This window comes from Canariomyces notabilis (genome assembly GCF_033297395.1).
Source record: "Canariomyces notabilis strain CBS 508.74 unplaced genomic scaffold N656scaffold_20, whole genome shotgun sequence".
NCBI classification, from domain to species: Eukaryota; Fungi; Ascomycota; class Sordariomycetes; order Sordariales; family Chaetomiaceae; genus Canariomyces; species Canariomyces notabilis.
In genome coordinates this window covers 309966-329868 of record NW_027041842.1, presented here as the reverse complement: position 1 = coordinate 329868, position 19903 = coordinate 309966, and the positions used below count along the sequence as shown (strand labels likewise).

Genomic DNA, 19903 nt, shown 5'->3' with positions numbered 1-19903 from the left:
CAGCCATTGAAGCGCACGCTCGCTCTTTTCTGCCACGTCGATCGCAATGGCCCCTCCTGTACGTCCCAGTTCACCCCAGGTCGCTAGATGGACCGTTTCATTCCCTTTAAGCATGCGAGCGACGCAGTCAAAAACTAACCTGGCTTGTCTCTCCAGTCTGCCCACCGGGTAGCTCCCCGGTATCCCACGTACAAGAGCCCCTACGGCCCGAAGTAAGCGCCATACCCTTAACCCGATGAATTCGAACGCAGCCGGCGTCGATCCGAACGACGCCAACGTCTTAGAGACACCAAAGGCATATGACGATGAATACCATGGGCACGCCATTGACGATGGTGCAGATACTTCTACCAGCCCCAGTTCTACGGCATCACCCCCAGAGAAGCCGCGAAGCTGTGAGTTGACCTACCCGCGGTTCTACGCAGTATCATCCTGAGGGCATGTTAGGCGGCTAGGGCACCGCTAACTTGGCTGGCAGTGGCCTCAAGGCTGGTCTCTTCGGCGGTGTTGCGCTCTTCGCCGTCGTCTTCTACGCCTCTGGCATTCCCAGGATACAGAGGGACATTCTCCAGGTATGTTGTGCCTTACGATAGCGTTGCAATGCCAGCTGGGCTCACGCCTCCCACAGAAGATTCCTTTTGTCCGCCAATACTTTATCAAGGAGATCCCCGCCTCGGACAACGTAAGTCCTGTCATATTTCCACAAGCTTGCCCAGTACTAATTCCTCATGTAGCCGTTCTAAACGCCTGGTCTCGAGCCGGGCATCTGTGATAGTTCAAGTTGGCGCGAGGATTGGGGATCGGGGTTGTGCTTTGCGCTGCCTCATGTGCGTGTAGACCTGTACAACAGACGTCATTCCGATAGACACTCTACATAGATCGAGTCCCCCCAAAAACCGCCAGCTCAGGATCGCGAATTGGCACTCCGACTTGTAATGCATCAGCCCTAGGCGCACCTTCTCATCGAGTGCGCTTGCCATTTGGATCACGCACGGACCATGCAGCCTTGCTTACAGTTGAAACTCCTGGAACCACTGGAGGAGCAATTGACAACTGTAAACATCGATGTTGAATGGTGAGAGGCTGAGAGCGTCCTCGTCTTAGACGCGCAACACATCGGCAATCCGTCTAGACTCGCCATGATATCCACTCATTTGTTGCATTTTCCCCCAGCCTCTCCCAATGGACATCCCACGTACCACTTCATCGGACCCTTTGGACTCCCAAACTTCTTCTAAGGGTCTTTGGCCAGCTAAGCTGCTCCGGGGCTTGCTCCTCGCCTTCCTGCTCGACGCTTTTGTCCGTCCAACAAAGCCGTCACAGTCATCTCGTACCAGAGCCATCAGCATCGCCGGCTCGGTTCTACTTTTCGTAATTGCCGGGTCATGGCTACGTCTTGTGGACACTTATGTCCCTGAGCCCTACCTCGTAATCGCACCCCCTTTCACAAACTATTGAACTGTCGCCTGCTGATGAGTTCGCTAGGATGAGGTTTTTCATATCCCGCAGGCGCAGACCTATTGCGCGGGGCGCTTCTGGGACTGGGATGACAAGATCACCACTCCGCCAGGCCTGTCAGACCACCCATAGCCCCTCTTCATGTTTGCTGGTCGGATATTGATCTTGGTCGCAATAGTTACCTACTCGCGGCGCTGTATCACAAAGCATCTCTGTTTGCCGAGTGCACCCCTTTTGCCCTCCGGGCAAGCAATCTCTTCGCCACCCTTCTGATCTTCCCACTTGCTGCCCAATGTCGCCAGCTCATTGAGGCCCGTTGCGCAGAGCAAAAGGGGGAACAGCCGACACCAAACGTCTCGTTCTACTCCTACCATACGGCTCTCAACACTACGTTTTTCCCTGTCATATTTTTCTTCTCGGCTCTGTATTACACCGACGTGGTGTCGACCTTCGTTGTCCTCGCGGCTTACCGAAACCATCTGCTGCGTCTGGGGTCTCGGCGGCCTAGCTTCTTGAACGATATACTGACTGTCGTATTGGGAGTTTTTGCCCTTTTCATGCGTCAAACCAATGTGTTCTGGGTCGTTGTATACATGGGCGGCCTGGAAGCAGTTCATGCTGTGCTCTCGGCGAAACCTGTTGCTCAGGGGTTCCTTAGTACGGTTCACGATCCACCATTGAATGAAGCTGGTCCAGAAGGTACTGCCCCTGAGACATGCTTCACACAGCATCTGCTAACAAGCATAGATTGGGTGTTGTGTCTGCTTAGCTTAGCCGTCGCTGGGCTACGGTATCCAGGACGCGTCCTGAGACAGATATGGCCTCACATCACCATCCTCGCTCTCTTTGTGGCCTTCGTGGCCTGGAACGGTGGTGTGGTTCTTGGTAAGTATCCCTTTGCTGTTCAAGCACCTGCATACTTATGTCTTCCTCAGGAGACAAGTCCAACCACGTCGCCACCGTCCACCTAGCGCAGATGCTCTACATCTGGCCCTTGTTCGCATTCTTCTCCGCTCCCCTCTTCATTCCCTCCGCAGTCTCCCTCATCACACATCCGTTACGCCATTTCCGTGGCTCAGGTGCCGGCGCGTCAAAGCTCTCAACCCCGATCAACGCAGCTTACACCGCCGTCACGCTGATCCTCTCCCTCGCCATAATAAAATACAACACCATCATCCACCCCTTCACCCTCGCCGACAACAGACACTACATGTTCTACGTTTTTCGGTACACCATCCTCCGCTCGCCCGCCCGCCGCTTCGCTCTCGTCGCGGCATACACCCTCTGCCGCTGGCTCGTGTGGGATACTCTTGCCGGGAAAGGCGCCAGTCCCACTACTACTACCACCACCAGCACCAGCTCCCCCTCGGCCGCATCGACTGCCAGATCCAAGAGCCTCTCACCTGCCCCGTCTGCAGCTGATAAATCTGCCAGCACAAAACCGGGCAGTTTCTCCCCGTCAACAGAAGCAGCAGCACCAAAACCAGCAACATCTCCATCCCAAATCCCAGTACAGGACCTCTCCCTCCTCGACAGCACATCCTCCCCACCATCAACCGCCCCGCCAAGCACGAGCACAGCGATCCTGCTCTTCCTAACCACAGCCCTGTCCCTCGTGACAGCACCACTCGTCGAGCCAAGGTATTTCATCCTCCCCTGGGTGTTTTACCGGCTGCTGGTGCCGGCACAGAAGAATCAGGCACCTCTTCCAGCGGCGGGTTGGTGGGGGTGGTTGGGGAAACTGGGGCAAAAGTATGACCTGCGGCTTGTGCTGGAGACGGTCTGGTTCCTGGCTGTCAATGCGGGGACCATGTACATGTTTCTTTTCCGCGGGTTTTACTGGCGTGGGGAGGACGGGGGGTTGTTGGACGATGGGAGGGTGCAGAGGTTTATGTGGTAGGCTTTTGCATTGGGATTTGATGGGGGAGGGGGAAGATAATCATGGCGACGGCGATGTCAGTGAAGAGGACAGGGAGGGAGGTAGAGATGTTCGGGGAGCGAGAGAAGAACGTTGCGATGAAGATGGGTCAACTTTAGGTTGGTGTACGGATATACAAAGTTAAAATGCGTTATGTTGCGCTGTCAAACATCTACTGACCAGCATGGCATTGTACTCTTTTTCCCTGCCAGATGGACCCATACCAACCAAACCCTATCCAGTCCCAATATATGTGTGTTTCTAACAGCAGTCACCCGTCCACACTCTAGCCCGATCCGACCGATGCCTTCGAACGCCGTCCACAAACCCATCCCATCAATCTCAGATCATGCCCTTCTGTCCTGGTTATCATATCAAGTAGCTAGGCATCCTCCCCCGGGGTCGCTCTACCCCCACTCCCACTCCTTCCCCATGCATAGCATAGCATACACTCCCACAAGCCCCATCACAAACTCAACCGATCCAAACTAAGCCTATCCCCACTCCTCACCCGTCTCACCACCCCAAGCTTGAAGAACTTCTCCTCGCCCGTCGCCGTCCGCCCGCCAATGTACAGCTTCTCTGCCCCGAGCGCATCCCTAAACCCCTCGCTGCTGCTATCACTCCCTCTTCTCCGGCTCCGTTGGCTATGGCTTCCCTGTTGTGGTATCGGGATACCCCCCGAACTGTGATGATGATGGTGGTGGTGGTGGTGATGATGTCGCGGGGAGTGCAACGGCAACTGGCTGATGACGCTGCCGGATCGCGCCGATGTCGAGGGAGGGGATTGCGAGGACGAGGATGCCTGTGATGTTGCTGCTGTGGCCGACGGGGCCGGGCCGGAGGATGATTGCGTCGCGTGCTTGTTTGGTTGCTGGGCTGCTGCTGATGCGCTGGCGCTCGAAAGGGATGGGGCCGCCGCTGCTCCCTGCCGGAAGGTGGCGAAGAAGGTTGAGAGGAAGAAGGGGCGTTGTGAGGACATGTTGGAGGTCATTGATCGGGTTGGGTGCCTAATCAATCGGTGGGTGGAAGGTAGAAGTTTGTCGGGTTGTTTGTTCGCGGTATTTGATGGTCTAGGGCGGGGTGGAAGAAGGCGCCGCCAGCGGCGTGGTGCTAAAGTCTGTTTGAGCCGGCAGCTCTCTCGAGATGCCCTCGGCTTGTTCCCTGTTTGATACCTATTTGATGGTGATTTCCGAACCCAGCAGCGTAAAACTGCTCTGTCAAGCGCCCAACGCCGTCTCCGTGATATTTGACTGGCCTATTGCAGTAGCTCGATGACGTCGTGCTTGTGGTGATGAACCCGTCTTTGCGCTGAAAAATCGTGAAAAATTCGTTGATATTGTCGCAGCGTGGTGTGGTCCCCTCGCGTTGGTCTCCAAACTGCGTTTGTCGATGGCCCAAAGGAAAGTCGGCCGAGAAACAGAAAAAGGCGAATGTAAAGTGTTGATGGAGGCCTTGCAAAGCAAAATCGTGGAAAATCACAAGCGTGGCCTTGCCGACCGAGGTGAAACTGGATTGGAAAGACAGATGGAATTGCCGCCGCTTCTTTCCGGCGCAGCGTTCTGACGTCGGGAAGGCTGCCGTGCATGTGCTGCGACAGCCATGAAGGTTCTCGGCCAATTCCGGGATGTGCCAGCGAATAGGATCGGTTCTGGCAGCCGACTCCAGTTGTCCGGATCGAGTTCTCAAATCACCTGCCGCTGATAGGCTGCAGTGAGGCCCGGTCGTCGTGCGGGGCACCTCGCGCCAGAAACTGCAACCGCGGGGTTGTGGGCCTCTTGGAGCACGGCTTGACAACTGAGAAGCGAGAACTGACAACTAACAACCGCGAGCCCTGACTAGTGAAATCGTTGCATCTGGATAGCTACCGCCAGGCCCATGGTTCTAGCCGCAAGTTCCCAACTACGTTCCATTCGTCCGAAGAAGCGATACAATCTGCACGCACACCCGCGGGAAACGGAATGGAGGAAACACGTCCTCACAGCTGGATTGGCGATATGGCACCTGGTGACTCGGCCATCTTTCCGAAGGTAGTGAGCACCGAGGAACAAACATGCGGCCGAGAATGAACATATACGCCCGGTTGATACCCGCCTACCCCTGATATCCCTTGAGCTTGATTACCTACCTTACCTGACAGCCTTGACTACCACCAGGCATCCAACTGGCCAGCCTCTTCCACTCGGCTGGCCAATTTTCTGCCTGAACTCCAGCACCTGCTGAGCTGGGTGTTGTTTTTCTTCTTCATCGGCTTCTTGACTACTAGTGCGAAAGGTACTCCGTCACGCAGACCTTCGCCTACGCGTGAAAGCTTTGCGAGCAGCAAGGTAGCAAATGCTTACCGTAGCGTTGCATGCTCAGTCTGCTGGCTAGACCCCTAGGCTTCCCGTGTGCGGCGACGGCACAGTATTCTTGCGATGCCGGTGGACTGGAGTTGGTCGGTCGAGCACATGTTGCCGATGCCTGGATTTCACCTTGATCGTGGAGAGCCTTCATCACATTCATCAATTTTGAGTCTGCAGCCCCCAACAGGAAGTCAGGACCAGGAATCGGCATCTTGGATCTTGCTGCTGTTTGAACCCTACTCTCTCCTCAGCTTGACATGATGCTCATCAGCAACGACAGACATCGGACCAGGACCTGGCCCGGGAGATGAATTCACTCGGCATTGTCCTGCTCACTGTGACACCGGGTTCCTGTCGTTCGCCCTACGGACATACCTAAAGAAGGTACCTAGTAGCTAACTTGGCTATGGCGTATCCTTCATCAAGATTTTCTGTAATGCGGCTGCCTAAGGCAGTAACCAATCGTGAGTCTAACTCCTAACCGCCAATATGGAAATAAGGGGGGATATAGCAGGCCTCTGGCCGCGAGCCTGGAATGGAAACTTCTGTGCTGCTCAGTGATGAGGGGATGCTGGAGCAGCTCGCGGTCAGAAGTTTCCAGATGGCTAGAAGGTTCTCAGAGAGGTCAGAGGTGCTAGCTGGAAAGCAAGGAGTCAGGGGGGTCGGGATTCTGTCTTAGTCTCACAATTCACTGTCAGTATGAGACCAGGTTGCGCGAGGTTGACCAGTGATTCGGGTAGCTAGGTAGGTATTACTACTAATGATCTGGTCGCAGTAATCTGTACTCGGGGAACCCATCAAGATGGCCTCGCCCTCCTATAGAAAAAGAATGTTGTTATTTAAGTACAGGGCGCGTAGACCTGTGCCATGGCGGGGGCCCGAGGCGGACGAGATCTGCCGGTGCCTCTGCATTTGAAAGAAAAGAAACTGTCCCTCCCAGGCCACATCAACCGTGACCAATAGCTAATGTTCGAAACCCCCCGGCGCCTAACCCATAACTGGCCAGTTGAGCAGTTATAAGCCCCAAACTCCCGCCAGTTCCGAAACCTCCAGTCAAAGCCAGCCTAGCTAGCCAGCGGTACCGTAACGATGATCCCCAACCTAGCAGTAGTCCGGAACGCGCAGGTTGGCCGCGTCGCACTGGGCCCTGTTGCAAGTGCACCAGCAGGCACAGATCTGATTATTCATGGCCACGCACGCGCCGTCGGGCTGAGGGAAGCCGCCGGGGCCTGAGATGGGCGGGCAGTTGAAGACGTTCATGTACGGCACGCAAAAGGCGAAATCGCGGCCGCCCGGGCACCTGTTCGGGTTCCATTCGCCCTGGCGAAGCTCGAGGAGGTGGCTGTGTGGGCCCGGGGCAGGTGAAGTGCCCGGAGCATCGGGACCAGGGGCAGAAGCGGCGGGCGCGCCCAGGACCACTCCGGCGCCCGAGAGGACGGAGTACATGGTGATCAGGATGGCGGTCTTCATGATGGCGATAGTAGCTTCGCGGTTGGTAGATTATGCGAGATAGTTGGATGGCTTGATCAAGTTAGCCGTGATTCAATCGGGGGTCTCGTATCGTGGACGGCTCAAGACTCACATTCTTAAGAGCTAGTATGGAGAGAACAAGGCTTGCTGGAAAAGGGGTGAGTGTCTTGAGGTTGACTGGAAGCATCTGGGAGGGAGACTTGACTGATATATATAGGCAGCAGGACATCTTGGACATGATGTATAACTTGAAGTTATACACCTCGATGTTCAGGTTGCCAACCGTCATGCCCCCAGCCCCTTCAGGTAGTTACCCCCATAGCCCTCAACCCCTTCAGTCACCTTTCTCTAACAGAGTTCTTTGGCCCAACGGTACTAAGGGGCCAATCCCCAGTAGCAAAGCAATCCATCACGGACATAGCGGAGCAGCGGAGCCTTGACGAATTCCAATCTCCGTCTGAACCGCGAGGCCCTTCACCTGCCTGGTTTCCGCGATCTTGGCCATATGCATAATGGTACCCTACACATAAGACTTGATTAGCTTGCCCCAGCTCATGATCATAGGATTGGTGATGACAGGTCAGACCAGCACCACAGCCCAAACGCCAAGAGGTGTTTCTGGTGCTGACGTCCCCGGCGTCGTCTTCATCTCCCGGGTGGTCCATAGCTATCCCCATGTATGGCGGGCCGAATGACGGGACGAGGCTGTTGGCTACTCAGTCCGTCTCCAGCGGAGCAGCGGCAGGAAGTCATCGCGACGGCCTACAAGAGAGTGCCGGAAACAACGATGGCCGTGCCCAGTCTCCGGCTGGAAGAGCCAAGAGATGATTCATTTCTTGAAGCCCTCGTTCCTGCCTGCAGGGTACTAGTAGTTCCTGTTGCCTTTTGGTACCTACCTTACTAAGCCGCCTACCTTGATTGACGGGTAAGGAAGAAAGGTAGCCTCAGGAGCAAAACTACTAGTAGGACTACAGGGTCGAACCCATACACTGCTCTCTGTACTAAGATCACGATGCTTCGGGCTACCTGTACATACCGTTAGCACCTCTCTCGTTTCAAGGAAAAGGCACAAGGGGGCCCTCCGGTCCTCGTCAGCGAGCAACCTCTCAGTCAAGAATCTCCCAGATTGCCCTGCATGTCGTGTCCATGTAGGTAGGGATGATCATTCTGATTCATTCCTTGGCTCTGGTTCAGACTCAGGGTAGGATGCTAGCCAAGCCGCACAAAGCGGATTGGCAAGAACTACGAGTTTCGACGCCAAGGTGCCTATACCTTGACTCGGGTAGGCAAGGTAGGTGACGAAGGCAGGTAGAATGGTACTCGCACAGCCCTACAGCCCAGACATTGAGCGCACTTACATGCCTCTCCGGGCAAGGTCCCCGGGTTTAAGCCGGGTTCACCAGGAGCTTGCGCCGGCACCCGTCCCGTTGTTGAGTCGTCCTTCGGCTGCCTTCAGCCAAGACAGGATAATAAGATGCCTGGACCTTAGTAAGTAGCTTGGCGGAGACCTGTATGTACGCGTGTAGTTAAACCTCAGCCACAGCCAAGGATCATACACTGTACCATCCCTTCACTCCGTCCTCGATTCGGACTGGACGGTTAACGAAAGATGCCTTGGAGCGACCTGGTTTGGCGGTCAAGAAACTTTGATAAACGCGGCAAGAACAATGGAGGTTTTTGCGGTTTGGTTTGGGGGTCAAAGCATTACCGTATTGGGAAGGGGGAACTTTTGCCAGGAAGGCAAGATGCAAGTGAGCTCTAAGGTAGCTCTTCCAACCAACCACCTCCTGCAACCCATCAATTCACCACTTCTCGGTGTGTTTTCATACTCTCAAAGGCATGTGTCAAAATTGTCACATTGTCATGTATGAAGGTAGGAAGGTGCAAATATGACGAACTAACAAACGGGAGATCAGTATACTAATCGGAAGAATAGTAGTCCAAAACCAACATCCAAGGCCTAAAGTCTGGACATCCGAATGCCACGGGAAGTCGAGGTCTTCCCCGGGTCCAATACCGGGCCGCTTTACAAGCCGGCACGTGCAGAATAGTATAGTGTATAAGGTAAGAATGCGGCAAAGTTGATCCATCCTCTCGAGTGTTGAACTGACACCACTGGAGCGGGACGTTGACTCGATGAGATCGAGTAAAAGATTCTCGACCCTGCGGGGTTCGGCAGTGCAACGCCTTATCCATCCTTATCGACGCTCCGCACCTGCTGCGGAGATAAGACGATATCCTTCGCCGTACGGGGCCAATCGACCGCCGCTGTCGGCCCATCGCCAAGGCCTTCTTAACCCTGTCCAGGCAAGCTCTCCAGGACCCGTCGCGACTCGATTCCGTTTTGAGTTCTCGAACGATATCTTTTGCGTGCTAACACCGAGGGTTAGCCCTGTCCATATCGTATTCCCCGGTCACCATCATATGGATTATGGATTGGAACCCTCGCGCATGGCTTTCCGAACCCTGAGGCTATCGCAGAGTCTAGATGTTCCTTGCATGGCGTGGGGGAGACCTCGGCGATGTGAACCGAATTGTCGGCTCGTCCCAACGATGGAGCTGATAAGGGGTCTTGATAAGTATCGGACGAAATCCCAATCATGAGCGCTGCTCATCAAGCTCAGTCGTTTTGTGTGCGGCTGCGATCTTGCCCCGATGATCCACTCTGCACCTCGATTTTGAACGAACCGCTCCCCGTGGTTTGGGTCGAACTCGGCGATCCCCTCTTCACGTGTGTCGTGCGTCATAGTGCAGATCCTTCAACAGGGGACGGCACTGCAATCCAACAACCGCCACCCCTCGAAGCTGGTGGCCGAGGGCCATTAACACCTACTTTCCACTTCTCTCCCGTACTTCACGAAATTGAAGACAGCAGCTTCGCAATCATGACGGAGAAACCTAGCGCGTTCAGGCGCTTCGCCGACAAGCTGGCCGTGGACACGGAGCCCGGGTTGACCAACGCGCAGTTAATGGTGTGAAATTCCGCCGCGCCCATCATCCTGAGGATATGGAGCCTCCTACATGATCGCATTTTGTCGTCCAGCACATGGCAGCTGACACCAGCCCTTTTCTTCCCATCAGTTGACGAACGACGATCTGAAGCCTGTCGAGCCTGAGCGCCGCCAATGGGGCCCCTGGAACTTTGTCGGCTTTTGGGTCGCCGACTCGTTCAACATCAATACGTGGATGATCTCGTCCTCCATGATCGTCGGCGGCTTGTCGTGGTGGCAGTCATGGCTTTGCGTTTGGATTGGCTACGCCATCTCGGGCTTCTTCATCTGCCTGACGGGTCGGATTGGCGCAACTTACCACATTGGTTTTCCAGTCGTGGCGCGGTCGTCGTTTGGTATCTGGGGAAGCTTGTGGCCGGTTCTGAACCGAGCTGCAATGGGTGCGTGGGCGTTCGCCCCTGAGCATACTGTCAGTATGGGGTGCTAACAATGCAACAGCATGCGTTTGGTACGGCGTCCAGGCTTACATAGGAGGGCATTGCGTGTATTTGATGATCCGAGCCATCTGGACGAGCTGGGTGAGCAAATCCACTTGGCAGTCTGCTCGCCACCAGTTTCTTACATTTCCCAGGACCGTAACACGATCCCGAACACATTCCCAGAGGGGTCAGGCACCAAGACAGCCGACTACGTCTCTTTCTTCATCTTCTGGTTCTGCTCGCTCCCTGCGATTTGGTTCCCAGTCCACAAGGTCCGGCATTTGTTCACGGTCAAAGCCTACTTTGTCCCTGTCGCGGGCATTGCCTTTCTCATCTGGGCTGTGGTGCGGGCAGGCGGCGTCGGGCCCATCGTTAGACAGCCCGCGACCATTTCCGGCTCCGCGCTCGCCTGGGAATTCGTCAAGGGCATCATGAGCTCCATTGCCAACTTTGCCACTCTAATCGTCAACGACCCCGACTTTTCCCGCTTCGCCAACAAGCCGCGCGCCGCACTCTGGTCGCAGCTGTTCACCATCCCCATCGGCTTCGCATTCACTTCCTTCATCGGCATCATCGTCTCCTCTGCCTCGTCCATCATTTACGGAGGCGACCCGATCTGGGACCCGCTCGTCCTCTTGGAGCGCTTCATCGACGACGGCGGGTCGGCCCAGCGCTTCGGTGTCTTTGTCATCGCCGCGGCCTTCTCGCTCGCCCAACTCGGCACCAACATCGCCGCCAATTCCGTCTCGGCCGGCACCGACATGACAGCCTTGCTCCCCCGCTGGCTCAACATCCGCCGCGGCGGTTACATCTGCGCCGCCGTCGGCCTCGCCATGTGCCCCTACAACCTGCTCACCTCGAGCAACCAGTTCACGACATATCTGTCGGCCTACAGCGTGTTCCTGTCGTCCATCGCGGGCGTCATGATTTCCGACTACTACTTTGTGCGCCGGGGCTATCTCGAGGTGAAGGAGCTGTACGACGCGCGCAAGTCCGGGCCTTACTTTTTCTCCTATGGCATCAACTGGCGCGCCTATGCGGCCTACATTGGGGGGATAGTCATCAACGTGGTGGGCTTTGCTGGCGCCGTGGGCACGCCGGTCCCCATCGGCGCCACGTACGTCTACAACCTCAACTTCTTTTGCGGCTTCATCGTGTCGGCGGGGCTGTACTGGGGTTTGTGCAAGATCTCGCCCGTTCCGGCGACCAGTGACAAGTGGATGGAGGTTGGGGATGAGATTAATGACCTCCGGGTGGCGTACGACAGGCAGAGTGGGAGTCAGGAGTATGAGGACGAGGTTGTTATGGATAGAGCTAAGGATGCCGGGAAGGTGGTTTAGAGAAGTTGTCGTGGGTTCTTTTTTGCGGTTGGTTTGGATACCCTTTGGAGATCTAGAGAATTGAAGTTGGATGATATGCTGTGAATTCAAGAGTCGCCTAGTAGACACTACTGGGAAAGAGATGAGTCTTACTACTGATGGATATGATCCATTGTGTAAATTTCTCCTTTTTATCCCTAATGTCCGCGGAAGAAGTGGATCATCGGCTTCCAGCTCGTTCCCTTCTTTGCTTTCCCCAGTTTGCTCCTTGCTCTTATCTCGGTCCCAATTGCTGGTCCTATATCCCAAACCTGGATCGTCCTGTCATTTGATCCTAAGGCTAAGAGATCCGAGCTGGAGAAGGAAACGCATGTAACTCTGAGACCCACGAGCATCTCCAAGGGCTTCCACGTGAATGTATCCCAAAACCGGAGAGTGTTGTCGGATAACCTCAAGGCTAGGATTTTGGAATCGTGTGAAAAAGCGCATGAGTCGACCACAGTCAAGCTTTGGTCCCGAAGATCGATCTCTTGCCACTGCCATGTATCTGTATCATAAACCCGGACTAGGCTACTGCTGCGTGGCCCGGGCCTGAGTCGCGAGCTTAATGCTAGTCCTAGTAATTTCGTGCTGGGCGAGAAGGAAGCGAATAGCGCCTCCGAGTCCCCATGGAGATCATCGATTGTCCTCCGCAGCTCCCAAGTAGCTGTATCCCTAAGTTCGATAGTATACGGTGCTGATTCCGATCTCCTAGGCCCTAGAACTAGCATTAGTAGCTTTGAGTCGCTTGAGAAGGCAACTGCATAAGTCACATATGGGGGTTCGAGTTTCTTGTGACGCTCCCATGTAATCGTATCCCAAAGCTCGATATAGCCGTACTGTGACCTTGCTGCTAGTATTCTCGAGTTTTGTGAGAAAGCAACTGGCTTGACGCTGTCACAGTGGTCCATCCAAACGTCCTTGAGGAACAGTCGGCGCTTCCCTGTGATTGTATCCCAAACCTCGAGACTCGGAGGGCGGCAATATGACACAGCGGCTATCAGTCTTGAGTTGGGAGAGAACGTGAGTGATTTAACGTTAGCGTTATGACACTTGAGCGATTTGGAGCGCCGCTATGTAGTCGTATCCCAGAGCAGGATAGTCCCGTCGGATGATTCCGACGCTAGTAATTTCGAGTCAGGAGAGAAAACCAGTGAGGTTATCATGCCGCTATGTCCATTGAGAGTCAGGTTGCGAAGCTCCGACGCGGCAGTATTGTTGCTTGTAGTGGTATCATTCCCGGGCAGCGGGTGTACGGCGGTCGTGTCTCCTCTGATCCCTGCTCCAAGGCTGTCTTGGTCTTCGGTTGTAGGGTCCGTATCATGCCCTAACTCAACAGTCTCAGAAACGGGCCAAATACTCCTGGCTGACGGGCGGTGACATCGTCCTCATGGACGTGGCTCCGAGTGGGTGACCATTCCTTACCTGGACTTGGGTGACTCGAAATATTCATAGCATCGGAAACGACTGTCGTCATTCCTCTTTCCTCGTCGAATGAACTATTTCTAGAGGATTGAGCCGAAGACGTGGACGAGCAACTAGTAGTGTTCGTTAACTCCGTTTCAGTACCACTCTGCCGATTTCGCAAATCATGAGACCTACTCTGTATCGCTCTCAACGATGACTGCTGCCGATACGTTCGATGTAGAGGGTCGAATCCAGCGGTGGGCCAGGGCCGCCGTTGAGCTTAACCGCAAAGGGAACCGCGGTGCTAACAAGGCTTGGATGAAGGCGCAACCGTCTGGGCTGATGTTGCGATCTTCTAACTGGCTGTGAGGGAATTGGACTTCCGGATTATGGCAATATTGAGACATCTCCCAGTATATTGAGAACAGGGCGATCCCCATTACCATACGGTAGGTCATGATGCCCAGAGCCCACATGTCGGCGGCTGGATAGCTGATATCAGCAGTGTTGCCCGTCCCTAACGACCCTGGGGTTACCAGTCCTAACAGCTCCGGCGCCATGTACGATGGAGTGCCGATTACTGTGCTTGTCCCGGCTGTAGCTGTCTCCAGTGGCTTGCTAATGCCAAAATCGGTGAGTTTGACCCACCAACCATGAGGCGTACCCTCTACCGGACATTGCTGAATCAACACGTTCTTTATCAAGCGTCAGAAATTGAGGTCATCATACCGCAGAACGTCTTGAACTGCGTGCTGGTGTGCGTTTACTAACCTGAGGCTTTATATCCCGACGCGCATATCCCAAACTGTGCATGAAGTGTAGACCTTTGGCGATCTGCCATACGATTTGGCGGCATTCAGCTTCTGGCAACGGCGGCTTATTGCGCAGCTAGGTCTCGAGGTCCCCTTTCTCCATGTACTCCATTGCGATGCACAACTTGTTCTCCTTCAAGTACCATCCCAGTGATTGTACAAAGTACCTGGAATACTGCGCGGTATTGCAAGTCAGCAGACGGGCTGAGGTTAAAGAGCGACTCAAAGACACGAACCCTGGGGTGGGAAACTCTGATCAATATTTGTAGTTCTCGAATGTAGCGCTTTCTTCGGCCTTCATCATGGAGAGCAATTGTTTTCACAGCGCGTAGGTCATTGATCCGGCTGTCACTGATGCATCTCTGGAGATAAACTCTGCCCTGACCGCCAGACCGACAAGCAGCTTGTCGCTTTTCCAGTATTCACTGTCACCGCCGTCGTTGATGTGTTCCACTACACGCTTCCTTGGAAACCGGGTTTCCAGTTTATGGAACCTGACGTCAGGCGGCAGCTCGTCTTCCATCGTGATTGCCAGTTGCGGACCATCAGCTTGGAGTTCCGTCGGAATGCCCTGGGTGAATTTTGGACGATCGGTAGAGAATCGCTTGGTTGGACCAATACAAGCCTTCAGCACAGCCTCACCCTTTGATTGGTGAGTAACATTTGTAAGGGAAGGTTTCGTGCAGAAGTCTGGTGCCTCTGGGCGGACAAGTGTGATTCGTTGTTGCGGGTTATGTGAGTGTGACGGCTGGGCAGCCTCAGGCTGCATGTAGCCTGTAGGAATGTCTCGGACTTCAGCCCTATGGCGGGGGCGCAGCTTCTTCTGAGCTCGGCGAGTGAGCGACAGTCTCGAAGTCTCTTGCCGTGTTTCGCAGTCCTTGTCTTGGTTGCAATTACCGACTTCAATAGCAATCGACAGATACGGATCCAGCCTCACCGTCTGGCCATGGCTGAACTCGCCTTGGGAATCCTGGGCATTCCAGGGGCAATAGATGTGTGTATCAAGTAGGGATCTTCTCTGCACAGCAGCCACGGTTGAGCATTCACAGGGCTAAACAAGAAGGATTGCAGGGCGGTGAGGAACTTGCTCCAAGCTTGTGAGACCTACCGGCATGCCGACTCGACGCTGTATGAGATGTTCGTTCGCATCCAGGTATGCATACTGCGAATTGAGAGTCAGCTAGAGGTATCCAGGGAGCTAGAAAACACCATGACCGCCGAGCATAGGGACCTTCAGAGGCGCGTGCTAAACATTCTGCTCGCCAAGGCGGAAATTACCACTCAAAAATTTGCAAGAATTGCTTTGCCTGAGCATTCACGTATGGCAAACAAGCTGAAGTTGGCTTTCTTGAGGGATGCCTTCGAGGAGACTATAGTGGAGCTGGAAAGCTGGCAGAAACTCTACGAGCCTTCCTGGTTCTGTTGGATCAAGCTCGCTTCTTCCGCGTGTTGAAGATACGCTTAACAAGGCGATTCGAACCGGGCCTGAAGCTGCGTCGAGCTTCAACCGATCAGCACGGGATTTTCGCAGGGCGTTTAGAGAACCTGGCCCGGATTCCCAAAGCGTCTTTATCGGAAAGGAAGGATTGAATGGGTACACCGAGATGCCCGTCCCAGTCTATTCTGCCAGCGTGGCTGTCCCTCCGGATGGCCAGAAGCGCCTCCTCATCGACGTGGTCTCGAGCGGGCCAGGCCGGGAAAAGGACGTTCGTGACTTTGCCCGTCGCCTCCGGCAGTCCGATCCCTTTATTTCGGGCCTCCTGAGTTGCAAGGGTGTTGTACGGCATGCCAACAAGGCTGGGTTCTCTTTTCTCTTCCGCGTGCCTGAGGGTTACACTGTCGTACAGAGCCTCCGGCAACTGCTTCTGTCAGGTCAGGCCCATAGCTCGCTCTCTGATCGCCTGCAAGTGGCAAAGCAGCTTGCGAATGCTGTCTGTTATGTACACCTGTACGGGTTTGTACACAAGAATATCAGGCCCGAGACAATCTTGATTCTCGGCAAGCCGGACGAAGGAGACGTCCCGAACAAGCTGTGTTTAGACGGCTTCCAAGTCATCCGAAACGCTGACGGGAGGACGTACCCAATCGCGGACCCGAGATGGGAGACGGGCCTGTACAAGCACCCGCTGCGGCAGGGAGACAATGCCGAATATTTTGTCATGCAGCACGACATTTACAGTCTCGGGGTATGCCTTTTGGAGATCGGAATGTGGGAGAGTTTCGTCACCTACGACGGTCCCGGAGACAAGGCGCAACCGTCCAAAGCTCTGTGTTTGACTGAAGACGGGGCCGAGCGTCGCAATGCTTTTGCCATGAAAGATCACCTCGTTTCCCTCTGCCAGAGCAGCGCGTTAAGAGCCAAGATGGGCACGAAATACAGCAGGGTGGTCGAGATGTGTCTGACGTGTCTGGACGAGGGAAACATGTACTTTGGAAACGAGCAGGAGTTCCAAGACGAAGACGGAGTGTTGGTGGGTGTGAGGTATATCGAGAAAGTCCTTGGCGCCATCAATGATATCTCTCTTTGAGTCGGGGGCAGCAAGCGGTAGCTGTTCTGAACTTCTTTCCTCTTCGTCTGCATGGGATTTGGCCTGTCTGAGGAACAAGCTGCGAAGATGACCTCCCAATCAAGTACTGTGCAGCGTTTCTGTATGCATCCATTATTGAACTTTTCGCCGATCTTGCTTCGTCGATATTCCGAAGCCCAAAGCTCAAGAGCTCAACCAAGTCGTCCTGGGTCTGTGAACGGTTCATTTAGAGTTTCCAAGGGAAGGCGCTGACTTCAGGGTTCAGGGTTAGGGTTAGGGTGTGATTGCTCGTTGAAATTTCCCATGTCCCCACACCAGTTTATCTCTGGTGGGGCAAAGCGGCAGAATTCCTCTCCGCCAAAATTTTCTGGACGACCAAGGTGCTCGACTCTGGCGACGTTGGACGGCGACCCCGGCTACAACACGAGCGGCATTCAGCGGAGACGGCAGCATGGCAGCAGGCGGTGCCAAAAGAGGGACTGGCCAGCGCGCAAAGCCGGTACCCAAGAGATCAGACTTGAAGTCCCTGAAGAGAAAGCGGGAGCAAGAAGATCTTGGGAAGCTCAGAGAGGCTGTCAATCAGTTGGTGAGTACGAGGGCCTTTGGGGGAGTAATTCACCCGATCTAACGATGATATTACCACAAGGACCCAAAGTCGCCCGACATCAAGAAATTCAGCGACCTGCCTCTCTGCGAAGCCACCGCCTCCGGCTTGCGCGCCTCCCACTTCGAAGTCCTCACCGATGTTCAACGAGCGGCGATTCCCTTGGCCCTCAAGGGCAACGATGTGCTCGGGGCCGCCAAAACCGGCAGTGGCAAGACGCTCGCCTTCCTCGTCCCCGTCCTCGAGAAGCTCTACCAGGCCCAATGGACCGAATACGACGGGCTCGGCGCGCTCATCATCAGTCCCACCCGCGAACTGGCCGTTCAGATCTTCGAGGTGCTGCGGAAGATTGGGCGAAATCATTACTTCTCGGCTGGCTTAGTCATTGGAGGCAAGAGCCTGAAAGAGGAGGCTGAAAGGTTAGGGCGCATGAACATCCTGGTGTGCACTCCAGGCCGGATGCTGCAACATTTGGATCAAACAGCCGGTTTCGACGTGAACAATCTGCAGATTCTTGTTCTTGATGAGGCGGACCGCATCATGGACATGGGTTTCCAGTCGGCCGTCGATGCCCTGGTCGAGCATCTCCCCAAGACCAGGCAGACTCTCCTATTTTCCGCCACACAGAGCAAGAGAGTGTCGGACCTCGCGCGATTGAGTTTGAAGGATCCTGAATACGTGTCCGTGCATGAAGCTGCGCCGACTGCCACTCCCTCGACACTACAGCAATCCTATATCGTCACACCTTTGACCGAGAAACTCGACACGCTTTGGGGCTTTCTGCGCACCAATCTGAAGAGCAAGATCATTGTGTTCCTTTCGTCAGGCAAGCAGGTCCGGTTTGTGTACGAGAGCTTCAAGCGTATGCAGCCCGGTATTCCGCTCCTCCACCTTCATGGACGGCAGAAGCAAGTGGCGCGGATGGAGATTACGTCCCGGTTCGCCTCTGCAAAGTACTCCTGCCTGTTCGCCACCGACGTCGTCGCAAGAGGTGTAGACTTTCCCGCTGTCGACTGGGTTATCCAGGTCGACTGCCCGGAAGACGCCGATACCTACATCCACCGGGTCGGAAGGACAGCTCGGTATGAGAGCAAAGGCCGGGCGGTCTTGTTTCTGGAGCCAAGCGAGGTGGACGGCTTCCTGAAACGGCTGGAGCACAAAAAGGTGCCGATACAAAAAGTGAACGTCCGTGAGAAGAAAAAGAAGAGCATCAAAAATGAACTGCAAAGCCTGTGTTTCCAGTCTGCCGACCTGAAATACCTCGGCCAAAAGGCCTTCATCTCCTACACCCGCTCCATCTACCTACAAAAAGACAAAGAAGTCTTTAAATTCGATGAACTAGACCTCGATGGCTTCGCCGAATCCCTCGGCCTCCCGGGGACACCCCAGATCAAGTTCCAAAAAGGCGAAGACGTCAAACGGCTCAAGAACGCCTCCCGAGCCGCCATGTCTAGCGACTCCGACACGGATTCCGATGGCGAAGGTGGGAAACGCAAAAAGGACCAAGTCCGAACCAAGTACCAAAAGATGGCCGAGCGTCAGAACCAAGACGTCCTCTCCTCCCACTACCGCAAGCTTCTCGGCGAAGACCAAGCCCAGTCCGACGACGACGAAGCTGGCTTCCTCTCCGTAAAACGCGTCCTGGACGGCGACGACCAGCTCGACGCAGCCGCCGGAGGGGGCACCGCCAATGGCAACAACAACACCAACTCCACCTCCTCCGACCCCAACCAACAACAACAACAACAACCAAAGGTCGTCAAACTCGGCAAGTCAGAGCTGGTAATCGACTCGCATCGCCGCGAGAAACTGCTCAAGTCCAAAAAGAAACTGTCCAAGTACATGGAAAAGGGCAGCAAGCTCGTCTTTGACGACGAGGGCAACGCCCACCCCATTTACGAATTACAAGGCGAAGACGACTTCAAGCGCGAGGGCCCCGCCGAGCAGCTGCGGCGTGAATTTGTTGAGTCCGAGACGGTCAAGGTCCGCGAGGCCGACGTCGAGGACAAGCAGTTAGCCAAGCAACGGCGCAAGGAGAAGCGCGAGCGGCAAAAGGCCAGGGAGCGCGAGGAGAGGTTGGCGCTGGGTCAGGCTGCTGCTGGTGCTGGTGCGGGTGCGCAGCTGGAGGTTGCTAGTGGTGATGAGGCTGCTGCGGAGGATCCCCTTGCGCTGCTCAGGTCGTTGCCTATTGCCGGGCAGTATCAGTATCAGAACGATGAAAGTGGTGGGGAGGAGGGAGGAGGGGAGGAGGAGGAGGAGGAGGAGAGGGAGCCGCCTAGGAAGAAGGTGAAGAAGTGGTTTCAGAGTGATTCTGAGGAGGAGGAAGGGGGGAGAGAGAAGAGTAAGAAGACGAAGAAGAAGAAGAAGGATGGTGGGAGGAAGGTTATTGAAATGGATCATGAGCCGGATAATTTGGAGGATTTGGAGAAGCTGGCTGCTGGGTTGCTTGAGGATTGAGTCTGAGCTGTACCCGACTACGTCGGTTATCATTAGAGGAGATTATTGACTCTTTTTATCTCAGCTTCTGTCTGCACTTTCGAGGATCTGCAAGTAAGTCGTGACGCGCATGATCC

At 54.8% G+C, this 19903-nt stretch overlaps 9 protein-coding genes across 9 annotated transcripts; 5 read left to right on the top strand and 4 right to left on the bottom strand.

The window, feature by feature from the left end:
• Nucleotides 1-11: 11 nt before the first annotated feature.
• N656DRAFT_781938 (uncharacterized protein) lies at nucleotides 12-834 on the top strand. The gene is made up of 6 exons (XM_064815670.1): nucleotides 12-58; nucleotides 157-212; nucleotides 342-395; nucleotides 479-572; nucleotides 629-682; nucleotides 735-834. The coding sequence occupies exons 1-6, from the start codon at nucleotides 47-49 to the stop codon at nucleotides 741-743; spliced, it is 279 nt and encodes a 92-aa protein (XP_064667878.1). The 5' UTR covers nucleotides 12-46; the 3' UTR covers nucleotides 744-834.
• A 348-nt stretch (nucleotides 835-1182) lies between these two features.
• N656DRAFT_714218 (glycosyltransferase family 59 protein) lies at nucleotides 1183-3358 on the top strand (the record flags this gene model as incomplete). Its single annotated transcript, XM_064811949.1, has 6 exons — nucleotides 1183-1428; nucleotides 1486-1574; nucleotides 1637-2157; nucleotides 2206-2343; nucleotides 2394-2786; nucleotides 2946-3358. 6 exons carry the CDS (start codon nucleotides 1183-1185, stop codon nucleotides 3356-3358), a joined length of 1800 nt encoding a protein of 599 aa, XP_064667877.1.
• Nucleotides 3359-3464: 106 nt separating this feature from the next.
• Nucleotides 3465-4671, bottom strand: N656DRAFT_781936 (uncharacterized protein). Its single transcript, XM_064815669.1, has one exon. It carries the CDS (start codon nucleotides 4356-4358, stop codon nucleotides 3843-3845), a length of 516 nt encoding a protein of 171 aa, XP_064667876.1. The 5' UTR covers nucleotides 4359-4671; the 3' UTR covers nucleotides 3465-3842.
• Nucleotides 4672-6822: 2151 nt separating this feature from the next.
• Nucleotides 6823-7191, bottom strand: N656DRAFT_800200 (uncharacterized protein; the record flags this gene model as incomplete). Its single annotated transcript, XM_064817981.1, has 1 exon — nucleotides 6823-7191. The coding sequence occupies one exon, from the start codon at nucleotides 7189-7191 to the stop codon at nucleotides 6823-6825; it is 369 nt and encodes a 122-aa protein (XP_064667875.1).
• A 2139-nt stretch (nucleotides 7192-9330) lies between these two features.
• On the top strand, nucleotides 9331-12303 carry N656DRAFT_781932 (uncharacterized protein). The gene is made up of 4 exons (XM_064815668.1): nucleotides 9331-10163; nucleotides 10273-10582; nucleotides 10641-10720; nucleotides 10774-12303. The coding sequence occupies exons 1-4, from the start codon at nucleotides 9792-9794 to the stop codon at nucleotides 11959-11961; spliced, it is 1950 nt and encodes a 649-aa protein (XP_064667874.1). The 5' UTR covers nucleotides 9331-9791; the 3' UTR covers nucleotides 11962-12303.
• On the bottom strand, nucleotides 12050-13094 carry N656DRAFT_288688 (WD40 repeat-like protein). Its single transcript, XM_064809136.1, has one exon. The coding sequence runs from the start codon at nucleotides 12888-12890 to the stop codon at nucleotides 12138-12140; it is 753 nt and encodes a 250-aa protein (XP_064667873.1). The 5' UTR covers nucleotides 12891-13094; the 3' UTR covers nucleotides 12050-12137.
• Nucleotides 13095-14358, bottom strand: N656DRAFT_288687 (kinase-like protein). The gene is made up of 4 exons (XM_064809135.1): nucleotides 14158-14358; nucleotides 13582-14081; nucleotides 13405-13517; nucleotides 13095-13310 (listed from the first exon to the last, which is right to left on the bottom strand). Exons 1-4 carry the CDS (start codon nucleotides 14197-14199, stop codon nucleotides 13300-13302), a joined length of 666 nt encoding a protein of 221 aa, XP_064667872.1. The 5' UTR covers nucleotides 14200-14358; the 3' UTR covers nucleotides 13095-13299.
• A 668-nt stretch (nucleotides 14359-15026) lies between these two features.
• Nucleotides 15027-16726, top strand: N656DRAFT_838521 (uncharacterized protein; the record flags this gene model as incomplete). Its single annotated transcript, XM_064818865.1, has 3 exons — nucleotides 15027-15203; nucleotides 15270-15646; nucleotides 15714-16726. The coding sequence occupies exons 1-3, from the start codon at nucleotides 15145-15147 to the stop codon at nucleotides 16724-16726; spliced, it is 1449 nt and encodes a 482-aa protein (XP_064667871.1). The 5' UTR covers nucleotides 15027-15144.
• Nucleotides 16727-17070: 344 nt separating this feature from the next.
• N656DRAFT_736185 (DEAD-domain-containing protein) lies at nucleotides 17071-19830 on the top strand. Its single transcript, XM_064812723.1, has 2 exons — nucleotides 17071-17312; nucleotides 17373-19830. Exons 1-2 carry the CDS (start codon nucleotides 17178-17180, stop codon nucleotides 19785-19787), a joined length of 2550 nt encoding a protein of 849 aa, XP_064667870.1. The 5' UTR covers nucleotides 17071-17177; the 3' UTR covers nucleotides 19788-19830.
• Nucleotides 19831-19903: the final 73 nt, after the last annotated feature.